Raw genomic sequence first — 23,697 nt, 5'->3', positions numbered from 1 at the left:
AAATTAAAGTTAAATTAATACTTTTTTATTACTACAAATTAAATACAATTATAAATTAAATAATAATTATAATTTATAAAATATATCTATGTATTACCGACCGAAATAACAAAACTCGTATGATTCGTAGAAACATACGTGGTGTCGCTGTCATCGCTTTAAACGTCGTTCACAACGTAAACAAAATAATTACAATCATCAGACATTAAAGATAAATAAACGAGTTCTTCTATGATTTCTGTAAAAAAGAAAACTAACAGTTTCATTCAATGGTGTATTTAATTACGTTTACTATTACAAATTGGAGATATTAATCGCATGAGTATGTATTTAACGAAATGTATGGCAAAATGGATTAGGGCGTTTACACACGATGTCATATAACATATATGAAACTCATTCGTTTTCTTTAACGGCTGATTATCGTCATCGTTGAAAACACGATTTTGTAAGTTTAACGATCGTTCGTACAGTCTTTAAAAAAAAAAAGATAAAAAAAAACATAAAAAGATAAGAAAAGTATAAGAAAAAGAACGATAAGGAAAAAAACGTTGAAGAGACGGCGGAAAAGGGGAAAGAGAGAGAGAGAGAGAGAGAGAGAAAGAGATAAAAAAAAAAATAGAAAGAAAGAGAGAGTAAAAAAGAAAAACAGGAACGTAAAAGAAAATATGGAACACTGTTGAGAGGCACGGCGCCTCACGTCAATATATTGTTTTGTTGTGATACACGATACACGATTGAATAAATGAAACGGGGCAATATATCGAGAAATATTACGTTTCCTGCGTGAAAATGTCAACGGAAACGTCGTTGGGCGACGTGTCTAATGTCGTCTCGAGGATACACAATTTACGGTTAGGTAACGAAGACGGCGGTGAGGAAGTTCATAATGGAAATAATGCGGTGGCAGATGAGTCCGCAAATTCGGCACAAAATGCACAATCAATTGGTACTTTATCTCGTGCTCGGCGTGCACTCAACTTTGTCTGGGACGAAGAACAGCCTACCACTTCTTCTACCTCGCGAGGCCTTGACGTTTCATCGTCGAACGGTGATAAGTAAGTATTTTCATCTATGATTAAAATTATCTTGATGTTTTATCAATTGTCAGTGTCATATCAATTTGATTATGTGTAATTTAAATTTGGGATTTGTTTTGATTAATCACAGCAGGCCTCCAACTAATGCAGCTAATACAATTCACATCGATGGTCATCCTCAGAATAATGTAGCACTTGAAAATAGTCATGGATCAGCTGTAACTACGTACAATTGGCAAGGTACAAAAGCTACTATGCGAGAAAGGATAGTTTTCCTTTTTAACAATGAGATATTATCAGATGTGAGCTTCTTGGTAGGACGGGGAGCTCAACAACAACGTATACCAGCTCACAAACTAGTCCTGTCTTCTGGAAGTGCCGTATTTTATGCAATGTTTAATGGAACGCTTGCTACAGCTTCTTCGGAAATAGAAGTACCTGATGTAGAACCAGCTGCTTTTTTGGCAGTTCTTCTTTTTTATATACAGATGAGATACAAATAGATCCTGAAACTGTGATGACAACGTTGTATACTGCTAAGAAGTATGCCGTTTCTGCTTTAGAAAAGCACTGTGTCGATTTTTTGAAGAATAACTTAACCAGCGACAATGCTTTTTTACTTTTAACGCAAGCTCGTTTGTTCGATGAGCCTCAATTAGCAGCAGTCTGTTTGGATACTATCGATAGATTTACCACAGAGGCCCTAAATGCCGATGGATTTGTGGATATTGACATCGATACGTTGATGGTTGTTTTGGAAAGAGATACGCTTCGAGTCAGGGAATCTAAAATATTTCAGGCTGTGTTAAGGTATGCGATATCTGACCAGCCTTGTATAACGAACTATGAGCGATAGCATATTGTCATTTATTACATATTTCGAACAGATGGTCAGAGGCGGAATGTATAAGGCAGCAATTGCCAGTTATTCCAAAGAATCAACGTTTGGTTTTAGGCAATGCTCTTTCTCTAGTTCGTTTTCCTCTTATGTCCAAAGAGGAATTTACTGCTGGTCCTGCACAATCTGGATTATTAAATCATTCTGAGGCTAGTATTACCACTGCTTGATATACAATCAACAATATATATATATAATATTAATAATAAGCATTGATTAAGAATATATTATGTTGAATGCATTCTATTTCTAGGTTTTATCTTTGTTTTGCTATTTCATACTGAACCCAAAACCAACAGTAAGTTTTCAAACTATGCCACGTTGTTGTATGACTGGAAAAGAACAAACTGTGTGTAGATTTCAGCATACCAAAAGTAAATGGGGTTACAATGGAACGAGTGATCGTATTCGGTATATACTTATATGCATTATAAATAACATTAAGTGAACACATTTTATAACAACAAAAATATTCTCAACAGATTTAGTGTGGATAGACGAATATTCCTTATTGGTTATGGAGTTTATGGTAGTATGCATGGATCTGCGATATACGAAGTATTAGTTGAGCTAATACATACAGCATCTGGAAAAGTAATAGCATCGAATTCAACGACATTCAGTTGTGATGGTTCAAAGTATACTTATCGTTTAATGTTTAAAGATTTAGCTGAAATTTTACCAAACACTATTTATACAGCATCTGCAACATTTAAGGTGGATATATATATATACATATTATGATATACAATTATTATAATATTTAATCATTATTTTTTTGTATTCAATATTAAACTTTGTTTATTAGGGTCCCTATTCTCATTATGGAACGAAAGGTGTAAAAACGGTATTGGTTGATTGCGATTCTGGAAATGGTAGAGTCAAATTTGATTTTAATATCGAAGCTGGTGATAATAATGGAACATCCGTCGAAGAAGGACAAATTCCTGAGCTTATCTTTTACACTTAAGAAAATACAGTGGACACAAATATAACATTCCTCCCGTTACCTTATTCATCGCTCTTTAATCGATAAATTATTTATAAATTAAATTGTATAAAGATAGATTATTATATTTTGTTTGGATTTTGTTCATATTTTAAGGATGTCAAATAGAGTGATGTAGTCAGCATGAATAGTCCACGAGCATGCCAAAGGATTAAGCAATTTTCAATTTTGTTATAAACCGTGTCTTCGATTTATATTAAGGGATGATGCAGCTTTTGCTTAAGCTTTATTATGTTTGTCAAATGGTGCTTAGATCCTTCTGTATCGTACTGAGCACTGGGAATGGAAAATTGTGAATCTTAAGAGGGCCTTATTACAAAAAGAGACTGATCTGTGCCACTGATACACATTCAAATGTGAAGTAAATATTTTATCTTTTCATTATCAAAATTCATTCTGCAATCGATATCAATTCTTACAACTGAAGACAATCTGTCTATTTTTCTATCCCTTTGATTAGTGTATACTTGAAACAAGAAGATAATTAAATATTTGAAAAGAAAAAGAGAGAGAGAAAAAGAAAGAGAGAGAGAGAGAGAGAGAGAAGTTTTGTTATTTAAACGAAATAGCAATGAAAAACAATGGTTTTTGTTTTCTCAATAAATATTAATGTTTATTAAACATAGCAAATAAAACAACATATGCAATGTATCTCAATGCAAAGCAAAAATAACAGAGCCTAATGCTTCTGAAATATTTTTTAGTAAAAATTAGTTTTAAGAGGAATCTCATATCGATTTTGGAAAGTATGCAGTATTCTCTATATAGATGTATTTCACAATCTAATATTAAAAAAAAAAAAAAAAGTTAAATGAAGAAGAACAATTGTCGAAGAGAATAATAAAACATTGGTTAAGAACTACAGCCATGTTCAAATATTCCTCCTTGAGGATTAATAATATGAAAGAATGTTTTATTATTCTTTTGAAACAATTGTTTCTCTGATTATGATATTGCTTCTAACATTATTACATTTTTTAGTAAAAGATTGTTCTAAAGTATCTACACACATTCTTATTAGAAAAAAGACAAACAAATAACGAAGTTAAAATAATATAATCCTTTCTAATCTTATTATTTAGCTGCCACTGGATTTGATGGAAAATATTACAGAATTTATGAACTTCTTCCATTATTAGATGAATCAACAATATGAATTTTGAGCTTTGCTTCAATATCAATTGACAATGATGCAACCGAGTCAACAATATAACAATATCTGCACAAGAAATATTAAACTCATCCTAGCGATATTATTTTTCATTAGCATTGTAATTGCGTGAACAACAATTTGTAATTAAAATTCAATTGTATTTATAGAACAACAAAAATGCACATATAATGTTAAGTACTGAAATAAAGTATTTGTTCAATGACTTCAAGTTTTCTCTCATTGAATTCATATTTTATTATTTATATTTCTCTTAGAATATGTATTTTTGTTAAACAATTCTAAACAAAAAAAAAGACAAATTTTTAAAAGATTATTCTAATAAGACAATTACAAAACTAATATTAACGTAGATTAATTTAAATATTACAGTAAAATATGTAACGTATAGTATTTGTAAAGGAAATTAAAATAATTATAAAAAAAATATTGAATGTGCACTTTTGAAAATGAAAATATTTATCAATAACATGATAAAACAATAATGATGGTAAAATGTTATCCTAGAGACCCCTAATGTAATTTATATAAAAAGTAATAATCAATTGATTATTGAATCCTTTGAATCATTTTAAAATATATTTAATATATTGATATATGTGTTGTCACGTGATTTATCATTGATATATAATATAACGTCAGTAACGTCAACTGCTGCCCCATTGTGGCTTCATTGCTGCATTTTGTCCAGTAAGTGACGACAAATAGTATCGCAAGTCGATGCTAACAAGCTGCATTTTATAATTATAAATAATTGTACAAATATTTCGATGAATAATATATCAAGATTATTATGTTACGAAAGGATTTTGAAATATTTAGGTAAATATTAATAATCATGAATTTTAATTGAGATATTTTAAAAAAAATTACATATCTACGAATTTAACCTCTAACTTATCCACATCATATCTATATGCACACACATACACACACATACACATCATATACACGCATACACAATCTGCAAGTGCAACGAAGAGAAATTAAATTCATTGATTGTTATTATTAAAAGTTCGATTTTATAATGTAAAATAAAATAAATATGATGTTTAAATAATATTCATAGTTTACATAAATACAGGGTAGTGCACATTTAATCTCCATGGCTAAGGACAAGATTAGAACTTCTGAATCAGGCAATAAGGTAATGTATATGCATGTTACGAACATTTTTTTGATTCATTATCATTTATTTTGTATTATTAACACAATATTACTGTTAATTAGATAACCTTCAAAAGTGGGGAGACATATACTTCAGAGTTTGAAATCAATGAGATACCTCCTAGTGCTAGAACTCTACTTACTAGAGGTCATACACAAGATGAAATTAATTTTTTTCTGGTAAGATTAAGAAAAAATTGTTAAAGATTTCTTTATGAAATATTTATATTTATGTTAAATAATTTTGATATTGTGTATTTATTTTATTTAGGTGCTACAGTATCAACGCGTGGACGTTTTATGACTGAACAAGAAAAATTACGATGTCCTAATGAACGGCCTTTATACTTGTTTATACAAGGACAGTCTAAACTTAGTGTTGACAGTATGTAATGAATAATTTTTTATTAATTCATTTTCAATAGAAATGTTTTAAAAATAATATCATTGATTTAACAGTGGCAATACAAAAAATTAATGAAATTATTAAGAAAGAACATCAAAGTTCACTAAATAGACCAAGCCGATTTACCAATGCACCTCCACCACTTATGAGTTTACATTCTGGAATTACATCAGTAGTAAGATTTATTTTCATTGTAGTATCATTTAAAATGGTATAGAATATTTTTTATTTGACGATGTGAAATATATATTCATATAAATTTTTGTCTATAGGAAAAAATATGCATCGGTATAGAAAATGCACCACAAGGATTTGATTTACGAGGAAGAATTATAGGCCCTGGTGGAGCTAATTTGTTATATATAAGAGGAGAGACCGGTGCAAATGTATCTTTAAGGGGTAGAAGCTCACAATTTATTGATCCTGTATCAGGATCTGAATCTCCTGAACCACTTCATTTACACATAGAGTAAGATATTATTATTTTATCCATATTATTATTAATTCAATTAATCATAATTTTTATTTTTGTAGACATCAAAAACCAGAAGCATTACAAAATGCAAAACAATTGGCAATTAATTTAATACAAACAATGCAATCTGAGCTGCAAAGTTATATACAGCAACAACCACCACCAGTGCAATCTCAACAAGTTATAGAACAACCACAAATACAGCAATGTACAGTTTTCTCTATTTTTTGTATTTATATTATTATATAATATTCAATTTACTATTAAATTGTATTATCTTACAGCACAGTTTCAAACTATGAACATTGGTACTTTAGGGCAACCTAATGTTGTTACAATACAACATCAAGGTACAATTTGTAATCATAGATTAATATCGTATTATCATTTTTTATACATATGTAACAAAAACCTATATGAAATGATATTTTTTACAGATATAATACAGCACCCTCAAAGTAATGTGGTAACTCTACCAGCAACTATTTTAACAGCAACGGTAGCTGGAGCACCAGGTCCTGGAGTAACAGTTCCTCCACCAGGAGTACATATTCCACCTCATTCAGGACCATTGGTACCTCCTTCCCAAAGTCAGGTAGAAATTAATTGAGATAATGATATCGATCAAAGAAACATTCATTATTTGTTGATAACCTTTGCTGGTTTAAAAGGTAACTGAAGTCGCGTAGAAAGTATTGCCCCTTATTTAAGGGTTCAATACATTTTTTTTACTAATAGATGGCGTTATTAATATTATTGACTGAATATATATTGTTTCTCCTATCAACAGGGTTTTGTTAAGGCTTTGTCTTTTTATTTTAAGGAAATACAGACTTTTATGCCGCCACCACCTGTTGGACAAGTACAATTAATTGGGCCTCCATCAAGTGTAAGTCAAGTACAATATCAGATTCATCCTGGTCAACCGCTACAAATTCAAGGTATTCAACCAGGATCACAAGCATCACCGCAGCCTGTTACTCAAATGTATGTTATGAGTCAACCACCACCACCAAGTCCAGCTCAACAAAATTACATTTCAACTGCTAGTGTGCCAGTTAGTGGGGCAGTGTCATATGTTTATACCCAACCAAGTGTACAAAGGCCTGCAACACCTTCGCAAGGGATGATTGAGACTGTCAATGTTAACTTGCAACAACCACCACCAACAGCTCCTCTCAATATATCTCAACAACCTCCACCTCCATTATTACATCTTCACTTTCCTCCACCTAACTTTCCTCCAAATCAACCACCACCTCCCGTGCCTCAGACTTATCAAATACAATATCAGCAGGTACAGGCGCCTGTGTCACAATCACAAGCACAGTTCGTTCTACAACCTGGTGAACATATTGTGCCACCACAAATACAACAAAATCATGAACAACCTCAAGCAGTAGCACAACATATGATCCCACCTCAATTCGAGGGTCATCCGCCACAATTTCATTTACAAGTTCCACCACCATCTACTCAAACCTTTTTGGTTCCTAATGCTCAATCTCCTCAACATCATCAGCAACCTCCATTACCACAAGGAGGTGAAATTCAGCATCAACAAGATGAACAAGGTCCACTACCACAGCCGGTACCTCCTCCGCAAATAGTACCTCCTCCATCAGTGGCACAAATGCAAAATTCAATGAATGTTCTTACTAGTGTTCCTCCGCCAACGCAGGCACCTCCTCCTCCTCCACAAAATGCTCCATGGCTCTATCAAACGCAGCAACCGCAGCAAATACCTCACTCCCAGGGTCAGCTACAGGTAATTCTATGAATAAATAACTAAAATCAAAATATATAAATGTATGTAAATGAAGTAGTGTATATTTTACGACATTTATGTGCTAACTATTTTCCCCTAGGTACAAATGCCACCTGGAAATATGCCACTTCATAATGCACCACCGCCACAAATACAAGCCCAAATACAATATCATACTCCCCATATGCAATATCAAAATGGGCATATACCGGCGCAAGTACATTATACAGTACAAACACCTCAACATCAACCATTTGAACAAAAGCCAGATTCCCCTGAACAACAGAAACCTCATGGAGTGAAGAGAAGGTTTTCTGATATTGAAGGAAATCAGGTATATTTACAATTATTAGTAATTCAAATATATGGATGTTAAATAATATAAACTATTCAAATAAAACTAATGTTTACGAACAGGAACCACCACCATATCAATGTGGCCCTTTACCTGCTCAACGTCATGGCACAGGGTAAGCATGTGCATATATTATTTTCGTTTGTTTATCTTTATAAATTCATACCAATCATTTGCGATAACTTGAGTGTTGTTAGTAGGACAATCACTAGGTATACAAATCAAGTTACCTTTATGTAAAGCGGATTTTAGAATAAGTCAAGTATTCTTTGAGAATATTAGTAATATATTACAAGAAAATATATTATATAGTTGTATTTTTATCATAGAAATTGTTAACTTTAAATACAATATAATACTTTGCTTTCTTGCAAAGCATTCTTTTTTCTTTTACAACATTATTTAATAATTTACAATATATCGGCATTGGTAAAGCAATTTTTACTTTTTATGTAAATTTATGTTTCAATTAGTTAATAGTGTGTATAAAAATGTAGCAGAAAATTAACACAAAGGTAATATTTAAATTAAAAAAATTATATTCTTGTTTGAACAAATTTTTTTTTACAGAACCCCGCCTTTACCAAAGACCGTGTAAACTTTGATGACTATATATATATGGATTTCTTATGAAACCAAACAGATCTATGTAATAATTAATTTATTCTTGATGGAACTGACAATTGTAAATTTTCATGTTTGTCGATTCACGATTTTTATAATTATAAAGCATGATGTTACATTGATTATTTGTTAAGTATTGTATTATAGATATAATAATTATTTAATCACAAATCTTTTTATGAAAAAAAAAAAACTTGATATATTCATACGAACAAATTTCAATGAATAATAATTATGAGCCAATGTTTAATTCTATATTATTATTTTTGTTATTATTATTATTATAATTATTATTATTATTATTTTTATTTTTATTATTATTATTATTATATGTTCAAATTAATGTATGAATATATAGAGTTTTGTATAATAGATAATTATATTTTTTTAATTTTGTACAAAAAATATATTTACATAGATTTGTTCATATCATGGGATAATTCAATTATGCGTAAGATTTGAAAAGTAAAATTGATTAATATTTATATATATACATATAAACAAGCTTAATTATTATTTAAATTAAGCAGTTTGCACAATGGAGGTTTTTTTTTTTATATTTAAAAAGAGTTTTTTGCTTTAATTGTTAATTATAAGTTACTTCATCATCAATAGCAAGCAAGCAAGCAAGCAAGCAAGCAAGCCAAACGTATGCATCATAAAATGAAGTTTTATTTTGTAGAATTAAAATAATTGACATACCGTAATGAAATAAATTTTGATATTATTAATAATCATCTGGTGAATTCAGGCTTGTTCTTAATATTTCAGAAATAGCCATGGGTGTGCATCAGGTGACTTTTACATTAATATATGAAATGCTTGTGTGCTGTTAACAACTTACAAAATTAATGAGTTCAACTGAATTGTTTAAGCAGAGAAGGTGAACGTCAACAGCAAGTCTTACATGGTCCATCGCCAGCAGGTGCCGGTCTACCCCATGGAGATCGAAACAAGCTGCTAATGCCACCTCCACATCCAGGTCTGTAACTAAGAGTATTTTATGTGAAAAAATGCTAGATATTTTTACTAAATAGAATAAACTGATATATTCATTGCAGGAGGAAAGACTTTACATGTAAATTGATTATTCTTTATGACAGATAAATGTTTACAAAGTATTTTAATGAAGTATAATTTTTGACGAATGTAAAGTCGTTCCTTTCTATATTTATTCTTAATATGTGTGTGTGTGTGTGTTTTTTTTTTTTTTTTAATCATTGAAAATAAAGTATCTAGCATTTTTTTTTTTCAATACTCTTAGACTGTAAATTTATTTAATGTAAATATATTTTTATAAAAATGGGTTACACACATATATACATATATAATAAAACAAAAAATGATGTTATATGTGTTTTTTAATTTGTATTTTTTGGTAAATCGCTTCTTTTACATTTGCCTAAGTTTAAACTTTGCAGATGGACACGAGAGATTGACAAAAAGGATTTGTGACACAATGCTATTACATTAGCTGCTTCAAATTTGTTTCTTATTATTTGAATTTTACGAAACTTTGCATATATGGCTACAGTAGTTGATTCAGGCATTTTAATTTTGCCGCTATTTTTTTTTTCTTTTTTGGTAATGTTTCTTATTAATTACTCATTCATATTTGTAAGCTTATTCGAACATTATTTAATAAGATAAATTTTGATTTCAGAAACTATACGAATATCCAAAATATTATGGATCCGATCATTTATTAAATATATGTATAGAGAATGTTAAATATAACGATCACATTGAAATTTTTTAATATTTTCCACATAAATTTTAGGATTCTACGATCCATGGAGATTCTTCTGAGAAGAAATTAGCCTATAATTTATTTTGTGTTAATATATAATATAAATTATATCAAATTTTCAGAAACATTCTACCAGCGAGATGATATCAACGATGATAATTCATTTCTAATAATTTTAAGTTTATATATTGCAGTAAGAAATGTTGATTAACTAAACTGGTCTCTGATAGATGGAATGTACAAATTATAAGAAGAAAACAGCAAATAAATTAATATTCGTTATAAAATAGTATATTATATTAAAGAAATATTTATTTGTTAGCTTTATAAATATCTATCCGGATTATAATTAGTAATAATAATAATCATATTTTATTGGTACAGCGAGGAGCAGCCTGGTGAACGATCCTGCAAAACGGCAGATGTAATATCATTAATTTAACGATTATATCTTTAGCTTTTAACAAAAAGCCGTGTGTTTTATTTATCGCTGGATGTATTTATCATCACGTAAAAGCAGAACACATAACAAGGCAAAAATAATCATCATCGTTTTTCGCAAAAATAATATGCGAAAGAAATTGATTTTAACTTGTAATTACTAATTGCAGTATCATAATCGAAAAGCCAATTTAATGCAAAATAATGTTTTGATAGTGTTTCATCGATATCGTTATAGTTATAACAATAATTTGTATTATTCAGGTGAAAAGCGTAACATGGATCCCAAACATACGGGATTAAATCCAGGTACGGTTTTAGAGGAGAATTTATTTTGATTTATTTAACGTATTACTCAAAATAATTCACTTCCATTTAATTAGGTAACGAGTCAGTATTACTCGCTGAATCTGGAGGTATGAATCCAGCTACTGGAGGAGGACCACCTTTACCACCATTACCACCTCCACAAGCACCTTGGCAATCTCATCATATCAGAGCTCCTTGGGGTAGACCTCCGCCAATGCCAAGAGAGGAACATCACACGTTGTGTCCACCTAATTTACCACCTACGAATATGCCACCACCACAGATAAGACCAAGAGGTAGATCATTAATTAACTCTTTATCAATTTATATCATACTAATAATAGTTTTATTATGAAAATAGGTTATTTGGAAGGTAATCGTTCTCCTATTCAAAATACGGTGATGGATCATCCATTGAACATCGAGTACAATCAAATACCACCGCATGCTGCAAAACCAGCACCTTACAATTCGCATCCATTGATGCAATCTATTTGCAATCCACCTCCACCACCACCACCCCATCAACAACAACGGCCTCAACATCCGGCGCAAATGATGCCGCCGCATTATCAAGTGCCAATATCTCAAGCATATCAACCACCTACACCCTGTCCACCATGGATGAATTAAAATTATTGAAAATAATTTTTCTTCTATATCCATATATTGATAACATTGATATAAAAGATCTTTCATGAAAGATCCAATTAATTAGGGATCGTTAAATTAATTCTATTTGATATTGATTTGTTCCTTGATAAGTTATATATAGTTATATATATATATATATATAGTTATTGAATTATATTGTAAAAAAGGAAGTACATAGTTACAATATATTGTTCTGTAAAAATTTGTAAATATTTCAGAACCTCTATCTAAGTTATGTAAGTTATAAGGAACGAATGATAAATTTATTATTAATTATAAGTATATATGAAACAACAACAAAAAAAGGAAAATGATGTTAAAATTATTATTTTTCTTTGTATCGTCTTAAAGTTAAAAAAGATAAAAAAAAGAACAAACGACATCTAATGTTGTAAATGATAAATTTTTATTATAAATTATTTAAATAACGATTATTCGCTTTTTAATTAGCGAATATATAAATGTTATATTCCATTATTATTTTTTCTTTTTGTCGCAATTGAGATCAGATTCGTTTAAATTTATGTTTGTTTGTTTTATTTTTTCATTTGTTCGTTAGACGACGATGATATTATGAAGTGTGTACTTTTTTATGAATGCACAAATAAATAATAAATAATTAAAGAAACTTGATTGGGGATAGTTGTGTTCAATAATAAATACATTTATTATAAACTAAAGTATACAGAGATATCACATTCAATCAAACGTTACATTGAAGAAAATTATGAAACACATCGACGTGTGTTGATCAGTAACCGTTCTCCGCTACGTTGTAAACTGTTATCAAGCAAACATCGTTAAAGCCTCTGTGTTTTCGCTTCTAATTGCTCGTTGCCCTGATTAGTGTTATGACCTGCCCCTGAACATTCGAGCCCCTGTGAACAGGAAACGACGACGACCAAACTCCAGCTTGGCTTACGTCCACGAGCTTTATGCGAATTTCCTCAATTCTCTGTATCTCGATTGAACTTCTACCATCAGAGAAAATTATGAAACTGTGAAACAATTCACTAACGTTTGTTGCTTTTCCAATCACGATCAATAAAGTTAGACATCACTTTGGATGTATGTGAATTTATTTGCGATTTTGATAATCGATTAGAACATATAACGATGATGATGATGACAGGAAAGAAAAGAAATTAATTCTTTTAGGGTAGGGGTGGGGGGTTTGACCTAATATATATATGTATATAACCAAATAAAATCTGTAATATTTTGAAGATAATGATCGAACCTATTGGAATTATTTTGTCAAGATGTCACAAGGTTGTCCATCTGTTTCTCATCAACTTGTCGCAGCGTCTATTGCCTTTCGTCGTGCTCGTAAAAAATTTCCTAAAGATTATGGCGTTAGATCTAAAGAAGATAACACCAAAGTAATTTAACAAATAATCGTATATATATATATATAGATGTGAAGAAAAAATATTATTCTTTATTTTGTTTAAATCCTAGACCGAAGTAGAATCGAGTAGAAGAAAAAACAATAACGATCTGCCAGCTAGTAGTTCATCGTCCGCTAAATGCATGAGCAACAACAACGATAAATCACAGTGTTTTTGTTCACCGTCCGTGTACAGTGACGATGGTCCACGTTATTTGTCAGCTAAACAAAGTTTATCGATTAAACAAAGCAAATGTACGTGCTTTAGACGTAACAAAAAATCTTCCGAAGAAGAATCTACGAGATGGGCCAATGATCAGAGTGCTGTTGGTGATGTCTTAGACAAAGTATCAACTCGAGAACCTTTTGTTGAAGAAATTCAATTAGGAAAATCGATAAATCGATACAAGTAAGAATCATTTGATTGATTAAATAAATAATATTAAAAGTAAATAACTCATTAGAATTTGTTTTTTTATATAGTCATGACGTTGATGTAAACACGAAGAATAATAGTACACATTTAAATAGAAAAAAGTGTAATTGTTGTTCAATATCTAATAAAAAATCTGTGGATATATCTGATCCATCTAAATTAGATTCTCTTGATCTGTTATACGTTGCATCGGATGAGAAACATTGTCACGTTAATTGTATGAACAATCATGGTAAGTTTTAACACTCGTTATTAAATATTATTATTTAATCAGAATTATATTTAGGATTAATCAAAAGTTTGTGATTTTTATTGTGTTGAAACTTTACTTTGAAATTTGATAAAAATTATATTAAATAATACTTTGATATAAACTATTTAAATAATAGTAATACAACCAGTAGCGATAACTACGAAGCATAGCATAAAGAGGAGACCTAGAATAGGAAGAACTGTACAGCTACATTCCGTCTAATTCTCTCGCAGGCTCAATCCTATATGTTTGTCTTTTTGTCTCTTATTTTTTAATATAGTAGCCGTTTCATAGCCTCGTTACATAGCTCCGTTTCCGTTTATTTACTTTTCAGATCACTCCCATTCTAAAGAAGTTCTCACTTCAAAAAAATAATTAAAGACAAACACATCGTGTTTCAGAACGTCTCGTTGAAGATGAAACGTTTGACCATTTTTCACGAAGTAACCAGAATGATCAGGAGATTCGTCGATCGTGTTCGAAATTAGATAGGTCGTCGACAAGGAAAGAAGAAGAAGGAGAAGGAGAAGAGGAAGAAGATATCTCACCTTTGCTCCACACATGTGACCCTCGTTCCCCACGAGGCATTAACCTCGATCTCTTACGATCTCCCGAAGACCATCGACCTCGTCTATGCCATCGTTATCCTACTTGTCCTTCTCGTCATTCCTGTCGACAACGACGATGTCACTCTTGTCAGCAAAAAAGGTTTTCTTCTTTTTTTATATATGTGTGTACAATATATTTTTCAACAGGTTGTTATGTTTATTAATTTTTTTTGTTTTAATATTTTTAGGAAACTTATAAGATTACATTGATATTGATTGAGATGTTGTTTATGCAACTATTTTAATGGTTAATGAAGGATTAATATTTATTGGGGTTAACCAAAATGCTACTCTTGTCAGCAAAATAGATTTTTTTGTTTTATATATATAAAGAAACCAAATAATTAATATATATATATATATATATATATATATATATATATATATATATATAATTATTATTATATTAATTAATGTATTATATTTAAATTTTAATTATATATAATTAAATTAAATAATATAATAATTAAATATTAAATATTACTATTATATATAATTATATTAATTAATATATTAATATATATAATTATATTATTATAATATATAATATATATATAATATTTATAGATATATACGAAATATTTTTCAACAGGGTGTTATTATATTTATTATTAATTTTCTTTTTGTTTTATTATTTTAACAAAACCCATACAATTACATTAATATTGATCGAAATGTTATTATGCAACAATTTTAATGATAAATGAATGATTAATATTTATTAAGGTGAACCCAAAATTGGTGACATTTATTATGTTGTATTATTAATTAAGAAAGATGATCTATACTAACACATTTCTTTCCCTTTTTCTCCCTAACCCTTCCTTCAACCACCCTTCCATTTTCTGGATTCCCTCAAAGCGAAAGGATTTCTAATTTTGTACCGGTCGGTTGCACGTGTCCTTCTATTCTTGATAATCGTCGAGTTTGTTCGTGGAAGGATCATCACGAGAGGATACGAACTTGTAAGAAAAAGGACAGAGACGTAGAAGAGGAAGATGATAATGTAAGAATTATTGATCACAAAGATTCGATATCCATTCTCATGGAAAAATATAAATCGAGAGAAACGTTGGATTTAAACGAGGAAAGGAAAAAAAAGGAAAAATCGTGCTATGATAAAGGAAATGAAAATTGGCAATCGTAATAACGAGGATTCACAAATTTCTCGAATTGTGATTCGTGAAAACAGAAGAAAGGATTGTAATGGTACAAATGTATTAGAAAATTCGAAAAGTTGCGATCGCTGTAGATGCCAAGAAAATCGTCTGAGGTGGAAAAAGGATACGACAACGACGAGAAAGGAAGAGGAAGAGGATGAAGAGGAGGAAGAGGAGAAGTTGTTGTTGTTGAAAGAGGAAAAGGATCAAGAGAAGAAGATTTTGCTGTTCGATGATGATGGTCGTAATCGGATTCGCGGTGAAGGCGATTTCTATCGAAGGAAGAAGAACCCAACCCGATCGAAATTTGGAGAACCTTGGAGACATACCTTTTGACAAACCTAAAACCTTCACCCTTATACCAGTTAACTTTTCTATACACATGCTTTTTTATTTTTTATTTTATATCCTCTTTCTTTTTTTTTTTATTATTATTATTATATCCAATTTTTATATATATGTCTAGGATTTTGAACAATTTTGTGTAGAATTTTGTTGTTCTATGATATATTTATGGTTATATATTATATTTCATTTATTTGAATTACATTTTTCTTTTTTTATACCTTATAGTATTAATTAATAATATATATATATATATATGTATTATTTTTATATATTATATTATATATAATTTAATATTTATATATACTATAATATTAATATATAAATATAATATTAATTTATAAATTATATTATATTATATATATTATTATATTTTTTATATTATAATATTAATTATTATTATTATTATTATTATTGTTAATATTAATATTACCTTAAAGTAATTTTAGTAAAAAGAATAACGAAAAGTTACGAAATTCGATCAGAGTTTTTATTTTTATTTTTTTTTATTTTATTTTATTGGTTTTTTTTGTAATAAAACTCTCTTCTGTACTATTCTAAAAAATTCTACTTTTGCTTTTAAAAAAAATTCTACTACAAGTACATTGAGTTCTGCAAAGTTAATGATCGTGGCAACAGTTAATAAAACTCACCGGTTAAGAAAAGTTCGGTGCTTACTTTGCAAAACGTTACCGGTGGTATGATACCAGTGGAAATTACCGAACGTGGCCACTTACATTAACCTGCCTTGTCGTTCGTAGGAGTAGTCTCATGGGACATTTCTTCTTGTTCTTCTTCCACTTGTTCTTCATTTCTTTCTATTTTTTTGTCCATTGCCACGTTACTACTTTCAACGTTAATCGACTCACCAGCTGGATCTAACGTAAAACCGTATTTGAGTTTATTTGAGTTTTTTTTTTTTTTTTTTTTAGTTTCAAGCTTAACGTTTGCTTTTATATTTCAACTTTTCTATCTTTTTATTTTTTTCTTTTTTTTCTCTTTTTTTTTCGTTATATTTGTTTCTGTATCTGGCTCTATGTGTTTGTACAAAGCTTTTTTTTTTTTTTTTTTTTTTTATAAATGAAATACGAAACTTTGAAATTGTGTTCTATCAAATTGTAAGAAATGAAAAATATTTGAGATATCTTTTGTGGTTTTTACAAAAGATTTCAAATGTCATATGTAAAATATTAACAAAAAAAAATTATATTATATTAATATGTTTGACAAAATATAACAAATATAATTTTATAATTCTATAATTTTAAAATATAATTTCGAATCTTGTAAGAAATGAAAAATATTAAAAAAAAAAAAACCATCTTGATTGTAAAAGGTTTCAAATGGTAAAAAAAAAATATTTAAAAAAATTATTATATTAATACTTTAAACAATATATAAATTAAAAATTGTAAATGATTTGATGAATCATGATACAATTGTTAATTCATATTATAAAATACATAAATTTTGTTGGTTCTATATTTTAATTATACCTTCAATTGAAATTTCATCATCTTCAATTTTCGAAATTTCCGATGATTCCACAATCTTTTCTTCTTCTTTTTCAATCGTTTCATTCAATTGTCTCGTTTCAATAGGAGATTCCGTATCCATTTCTTCTTCATCTTTTTTTAATTAATTCAATTAATATAAAAAAAAAAAAAAAACAAACAAATTCAATTATCTTTATTCGTAATATCTACCATCAATAGAAATTCTCGAACGTTTCAAATGATCCTTATACATTTGTTGAAGTAATTTACTAGCTTTTTCCATATCCTCCCTTGTACCAAATTCCTCTGGAATGTCATCGCGCGAAATAACTTTGTCGAAAACATTTTGACGTAAAACGTCGAGAATTCCTTCAACTACGAGAGACCTTGATGAAATCACCTTTTGAACACGTAGAAAACCTTTTCTCATACGATGCCTGTTGTAAGCTTTCTGACGAGGATTAATAAAGGATTATTTAAAAGTAATCATTTTAATTTTACCATTTATAATTTTAAAATTATATTATTACACTTATATTATTATTAATTAAGATATTGAATATTAAATGATAAAAAAGGCCACATTTCATTTAGAGATTATTTCAGCTGACACTGTTCATTTATAAATAAAATAAGATTAATATTGTTCAATTTAAAAGCTATAATAAATTATAATAAAAGATTACTTGAATGACCATAGCAGCATTGTTGGCAACTTCAAAACTCAATTTTGAATCCTCGAATACCATTTCCAACCATGCAACAGCTTGTACAGTTTGTCCAGACTCGATGGTAAAACCATGAAGAGTTGTCTTCTTTTCTTCCTCTTTTTTCATCTCAACTGAAAATCACGCGATACTAACGTTTACTTTTCCTGTTATATCTTTTTCAATTTTTTTTTTTTTTTTTTTTTTTAACCATACGACGGATTCGTTCAATTTCTCACGTGTTTTTTTCTCTTCGTGTTTTTTCATTTGCATTCTTAAATTTCTATTGGTATAATATCCACGATATGCTGTCTATAAAACAAATCAATGAATTTTATCGAAAGGTATTTTGATTGTAATTAAAAAAAAAAGGTTATAATAATTTACTTCAATTATGGGTATGGATTTTGTTATTTCTTCAGCTGGGACACCAGATTTTTTCAAAATATCCAAAGTATTCATCAATGCTCTTTGCCATTGTATTTTTCCTTGAGATTCAGCTAATAACATTCTGGAACGATGACCACGAAAAGCTGCCTGAAATATTTCAAAAACAAAAATCCAAAATTATTCTTCCCTATTCTCTCACTGTAATAAAGCGTGTGTATAAAAAAAAAAAAAAAAAAAAAAAAACAATTAATTTTATTTACTTGTATAATTGTGGCAGCTTTGTCAGCTTGTTCAACATTAATTCCGGTAGCTTGAAAAATATCTCTCAAAGAAATTCTCGACTTTTCGTCCAATTTTTCATCTGAATTTGATAAATTATCGATTATTAGATATACATAAAAATAAAATGAAGAAATTATTCGATTATATTTAATTTTAAACCTTCACATGTATCTTGTCGACCATCGATGATATCCAAATATGTACGAAATGCTTTCTAAAAAATAAAATATACTTTTGATTACTTAATTTTATATTAGTAACACCAAAACTATCACATCAGTCATTTTTAACTGGTTGGTTTTTGACTTGATTTGGTATCAAGGATATTTTGATATCAAATATTCTTCATTATTGTACTTATTATTATTATTATTATTATTATAATTGTTATTATATAGTATTTAAGATCTCAGAACATGGAAAGTTCCTTTTGTAAAATAATAATAAGTCAATAAATATAAAAATATTTTACTTTGACGTTTTTTTTATTAAAGACGTAATCATTTTAACTGATTTTTGTAGAGATAGCTACGTCTCAACTGTCGTTAATTCTAGTGTTAAACTAATCAATAAAAATTAATTATAATAAATACCTGAATCCTAGGTGCTGCTGCAGCAATTTGTTCTATGCTCAAACCAGTTCGATAAAGTATATTCATTATCGTTTGACTTCCTTGTAATATATTATTTACAACTTTGACTGCAACTAATTATACAAAAAATATATAACAATTTATTCATTCTCACATATACATATATGAAAATAAAATGAATCAACCTTTAGCATTTTCACGTGTAATCAAAAGAACATCCATGTAATCGGCAATGAATGAATAAATTTCTCTTGGTTGTGATCTAAGTACCTTCAGATTTTACAAATGTTTTGATACACATGTTGTTGTTGTGTTTTTATTTTATTTTGCGTATGTATTATTGTAAAAATAAAAATCTCTCTAACAAAAAATAAAATAAAAAGGGGGAAAGAAAAGATATCGTGTATACACCTCGCGTGTAATGTCGGTACAAAGCTCACGTAATCCTTCGGGGACTCTATAGACGTGTTTGGCGCCGTGTTTCTGAAGCGTAACATCCATTTTTATGGCTGCTGTTCTCTCCTCTGGCCTCTCTTTTACTATTTTTCTTGTTTTTTTTTTTCTATTCTTTTCTTGTTGTTTTTTTTTCTTCTTCTTCTCTTTTTCAGATTGATCTTTATTGCCTCGAGTTGACGAATCCGTTTGTCGAAGAATTTGTCACGAAGTCAAACACGCTTAACTCAATTTCTCAAAGGGTTTTTTTTTTCTTTTTTTATCTTTCTCGCATTTAATTCACGATTTTTAGGTATGAACCTAACTTCATTTTTAATACGAGAATTTTATTTTCAATATCGAATATTAATCAAAACGATTGATTGTTTTTTTTTTTTTTTTATATGTGTGTTATCATACTTACAAAACTTACGTTTAATAAAAAAAGAAGTACACGTATGTGTGTATATTTTTTTGTTTTCTTTTTATTGAATGAATTTTTTCATCGATAACTATCGTTCAATCATTTTTATATCTATCGATATTCAAAAACGTCACCCATGAAATGTTTTTTGGATATAATTACACCCCAAAAGTACGCAATTTTTTTTTTTTTTAGTAATTTTTGCTTCAAATTCCCAGCTGTTTTACTCGTTCCATTACATTGTAATCTTAATCCTGATACTTTGCATTCATCACATTTTTTCAAAACTTTGTTTTTTTGAAGGTTTTACTTCTATTTTGTGTGATCTGCACACGTGATATTCTTTTTTTTTTGTTGAAGCTAGCGCGTATAACTTTTAAAATATATTATTATATTAGAATATGTCGTTTGATGTTATCCACGTAAAAGAGAAACCCAAAAAGATAGGAAAAGAGAATGAGTGAGTGAGTGAGTGAGAGAAAGAGAGAGAGAGAGAGAGAGAGAAACCAACTGGTCGGTCGTTGAGAAGAGACAAGCGTTAAATTTTATCGTGTTTCGACGAAAATTTACACCACGAACGTTTCTACGAAACATTGTAACGCATACAGGCGAAACATTATTAACGGTCTGGTGATTGTAACTTCTGTGTAATTCCATTAGAACCGGAATAAAGTTATATGTGCAACGTTGAAAAGAGATAAAGAGATGAAATGATAGAAAGAGGAGAATCATTCTCGACGAAGATTGTCTCGGTTCGATGAATAAGTTAAAAAGCTGTTTCTATTATTTATGTGATAGAATATAACATTGACAAGTGTTATATATATATAGATGTTTAGTCTATTATTAACCTATTAATATTTAATTCTCATTGTTCAATATTCGTATAACTTTTCAATGTAAGATCTTACGTATAACGAGATTTATTATGAATGTGAGTAATGAAGTGTTTATTAAATACAATTAGGCGAGTCAATTTATTTGTCAAATAAAAACTAAAGAAAAATTTTAATAAAACTAAAAGTCGAGAAAATAGATAAAATTATATGTGCAGTTTATTTCGAAAGTGGTCTAATTCCATTTGTCAATTATTATTTTCCAATTGCAACGTGGTTATTGTACAATTTCATGTTATGTATCAATAAAGCATTTGAGGTTGCTTATATTCCAAGTAAATATGATAATATTCTATTGTAAATAAAATGAGACAAGAAGATTTTGTATGAAAAAAATTATTAGAAGACGTAATTTTTAAAAGGGTCAAGAATTCTGATGAAGAATCAATAAACTGGTTAAAAATATGTTGAATGCGTTTTGTCAGAAATGAACTGTATCAAATTTTTTATAAGACATCAATGAATGAGAATGAAAATTTGAAAGTCTTGAATTTATTACCACGTATATTGACACCACTGTATAAAAATTCAAAGACATAATTGACCTATTACAATATATACCACTGGAACATCATGATTTCTTCAAATCCCTTTCACACACACAAAATGTAGATGAGTAGTAAATTGTTTTGTAATTAATGTTTGTCATTTTGTACGTTATGTTGTTAAAAAATGTTTTCAATCGCATAAATTATGTTTCCGAAGTGTTTTAAAGATATGTCAAATAAATTGAGTATTGTTTTTTTTTTTTTTTCAATTTGAAGCATCTAAAATTATGTTGAATGAACTTGGATCCATTCGAAATTTTCTAACAAATCTGGTTGTTAATATTGAAAGTAGCCTAACTCTATTCGTGGTAAGAAAATGCATATTATTCATTTAATAATTGTCACTATTTTAATAGAAACTATAAATTGAACACCCTTAGATACACTTAAGCAGTATAACTCGTATCTTGTACGTATATTTTGAATTGCATTGAAACATAAATCCTTCGAACATGAATGGAATTCGGCCACCTTCCAAATAAATTTCTATGAGATATAATTATTGTTGATGAAAATAATATTATTATTTGTATATAAATCTTTCCTATGTGTGTGTGTATCATTCATAATCAAGAAACATTTTATCAAGAATCCTTTATTAATGTTGGATTAATCGTGATCGTATACAAATATACATTACACTTATGTTAATACAAATATGTAGCTTGCCACTTGGGATTTGACAAATTTGCTAAAGCTAATAAATGATCATTCGTATACACAATTATCGATAAAGTTAGTATCAAGCCGTTTCCCTGCCCCCCCCACCCCCACCCACCACCCCGCTCCCCACCACGTCGTTATACCACAATTAGCTTTTGAAAATACATTTAGCGAGTTTAATAAACTTTCTCCCGTGTTGAACGATAATTGAAATAAAGAGAAAAAAATTGTTAATGCTATCGTCATTAAGTAGTTTATTTGAAAAAAAAAAGTAAATAAATAAATAAAAAGAAAAAAGTGTATGAAAAGAAAGAAAAGAAAAAAAAAAACAGAAGGAAAACAAAAAACCTAAATTGTATACTCGAGTTTGAAAGTGCATTCCCAATTCGATATTATTATTATCATTATTATTATTATTGTCATTGAGAGGAAAAAAATTGATAGAAAGAAAGGATAAAAGAAAAGAAAGAAAAAAAAAAGTTCTCCATTCGTATCTCGACTCCGATTTTCATTGCAAACATTGAAGAGAAAAGGAAAGAACGTTGATAGAGAAAAAGAGAGAGAGAGAGAGAGAAAAATCTGGTTTATCGGGAATAGAACGGAAAAGAAGAAAGAAAAAAAGCAACGTGGAAGGAGTGAAAAAGAGTGAAAGAGAAAGAGAAAGAGAGAGAAGAGAAAGAGAGAGAGAGAGAGAGAGGAATCAAAAGATAATTCTATACATTTGGCGGAACATTAATCTTCCGTCTAACTACCGCAGATACAAAATAGCCACTTTTCCGCGGTGTTACCTTCGACTTCTTTTCACGTCTACGAAAGCTTGCCTTTTTTTTCTCTTTTTCTATTTCTTTTTTTATTTTTTATTTTTTTCCGAAGCCCCCAGGGCTGTTCCGCATCGTCGTAAATCGCCAAGCGAAAGCTGAATGAGGGCGGGTACCGTGAACGAGAAAGAGATAGAAAAGAAAGAAAGAAACAGAAAGAAAGAGAGAAAATGAAAGAGAAAATGCAAG

At 29.2% G+C, this 23,697-nt stretch overlaps 3 protein-coding genes and 2 long non-coding RNA genes across 5 annotated transcripts; 2 read left to right on the top strand and 3 right to left on the bottom strand.

The window, feature by feature from the left end:
- The first annotated feature begins 167 nt into the window (after positions 1-167).
- On the top strand, positions 168-4,323 carry LOC107069407 (BTB/POZ domain-containing protein 1). The gene is given in 7 exon segments (XM_015326706.2): positions 168-1,058; positions 1,171-1,511; positions 1,514-1,850; positions 1,928-2,087; positions 2,192-2,349; positions 2,421-2,655; positions 2,747-4,323. Coding segments are annotated over 7 exon segments (1,659 nt in total). The 5' UTR covers positions 168-792; the 3' UTR covers positions 2,909-4,323.
- A 354-nt stretch (positions 4,324-4,677) lies between these two features.
- On the top strand, positions 4,678-12,747 carry LOC107069404 (uncharacterized). Its single transcript, XM_089172880.1, has 16 exons — positions 4,678-4,940; positions 5,203-5,265; positions 5,349-5,461; positions 5,552-5,670; positions 5,745-5,866; positions 5,964-6,160; positions 6,226-6,374; positions 6,451-6,516; positions 6,604-6,761; positions 6,990-7,934; positions 8,035-8,268; positions 8,352-8,404; positions 9,792-9,895; positions 11,369-11,413; positions 11,488-11,709; positions 11,775-12,747. The coding sequence occupies exons 2-16, from the start codon at positions 5,224-5,226 to the stop codon at positions 12,044-12,046; spliced, it is 2,841 nt and encodes a 946-aa protein (XP_089029006.1). The 5' UTR covers positions 4,678-4,940; positions 5,203-5,223; the 3' UTR covers positions 12,047-12,747.
- Positions 12,748-16,858: 4,111 nt separating this feature from the next.
- Positions 16,859-17,882, bottom strand: LOC149032444 (uncharacterized). Its single transcript, XR_016176697.1, has 2 exons — positions 17,756-17,882; positions 16,859-17,137 (listed from the first exon to the last, which is right to left on the bottom strand). It is a non-coding gene; the product is annotated as an uncharacterized LOC149032444 (long non-coding RNA).
- Positions 17,883-18,340: 458 nt separating this feature from the next.
- On the bottom strand, positions 18,341-19,209 carry LOC149032443 (uncharacterized). Its single transcript, XR_016176748.1, has 3 exons — positions 19,113-19,209; positions 18,850-18,999; positions 18,341-18,774 (listed from the first exon to the last, which is right to left on the bottom strand). It is a non-coding gene; the product is annotated as an uncharacterized LOC149032443 (long non-coding RNA).
- A 58-nt stretch (positions 19,210-19,267) lies between these two features.
- LOC107069386 (sperm surface protein Sp17) lies at positions 19,268-20,906 on the bottom strand. The gene is made up of 4 exons (XM_015326662.2): positions 20,139-20,906; positions 19,913-19,997; positions 19,728-19,840; positions 19,268-19,348 (listed from the first exon to the last, which is right to left on the bottom strand). Exons 1-4 carry the CDS (start codon positions 20,226-20,228, stop codon positions 19,268-19,270), a joined length of 369 nt encoding a protein of 122 aa, XP_015182148.2. The 5' UTR covers positions 20,229-20,906.
- Between the last annotated feature and the right edge of the window lie 2,791 nt (positions 20,907-23,697).

This window comes from Polistes dominula, unplaced genomic scaffold, assembly GCF_049000335.1.
Source record: "Polistes dominula isolate Pdom_NZ unplaced genomic scaffold, Pdom_raw_medaka contig_22, whole genome shotgun sequence".
Lineage (NCBI taxonomy): Eukaryota > Metazoa > Arthropoda > Insecta > Hymenoptera > Vespidae > Polistes > Polistes dominula.
This window is presented reverse-complemented; position numbering and strand designations above follow the sequence as displayed.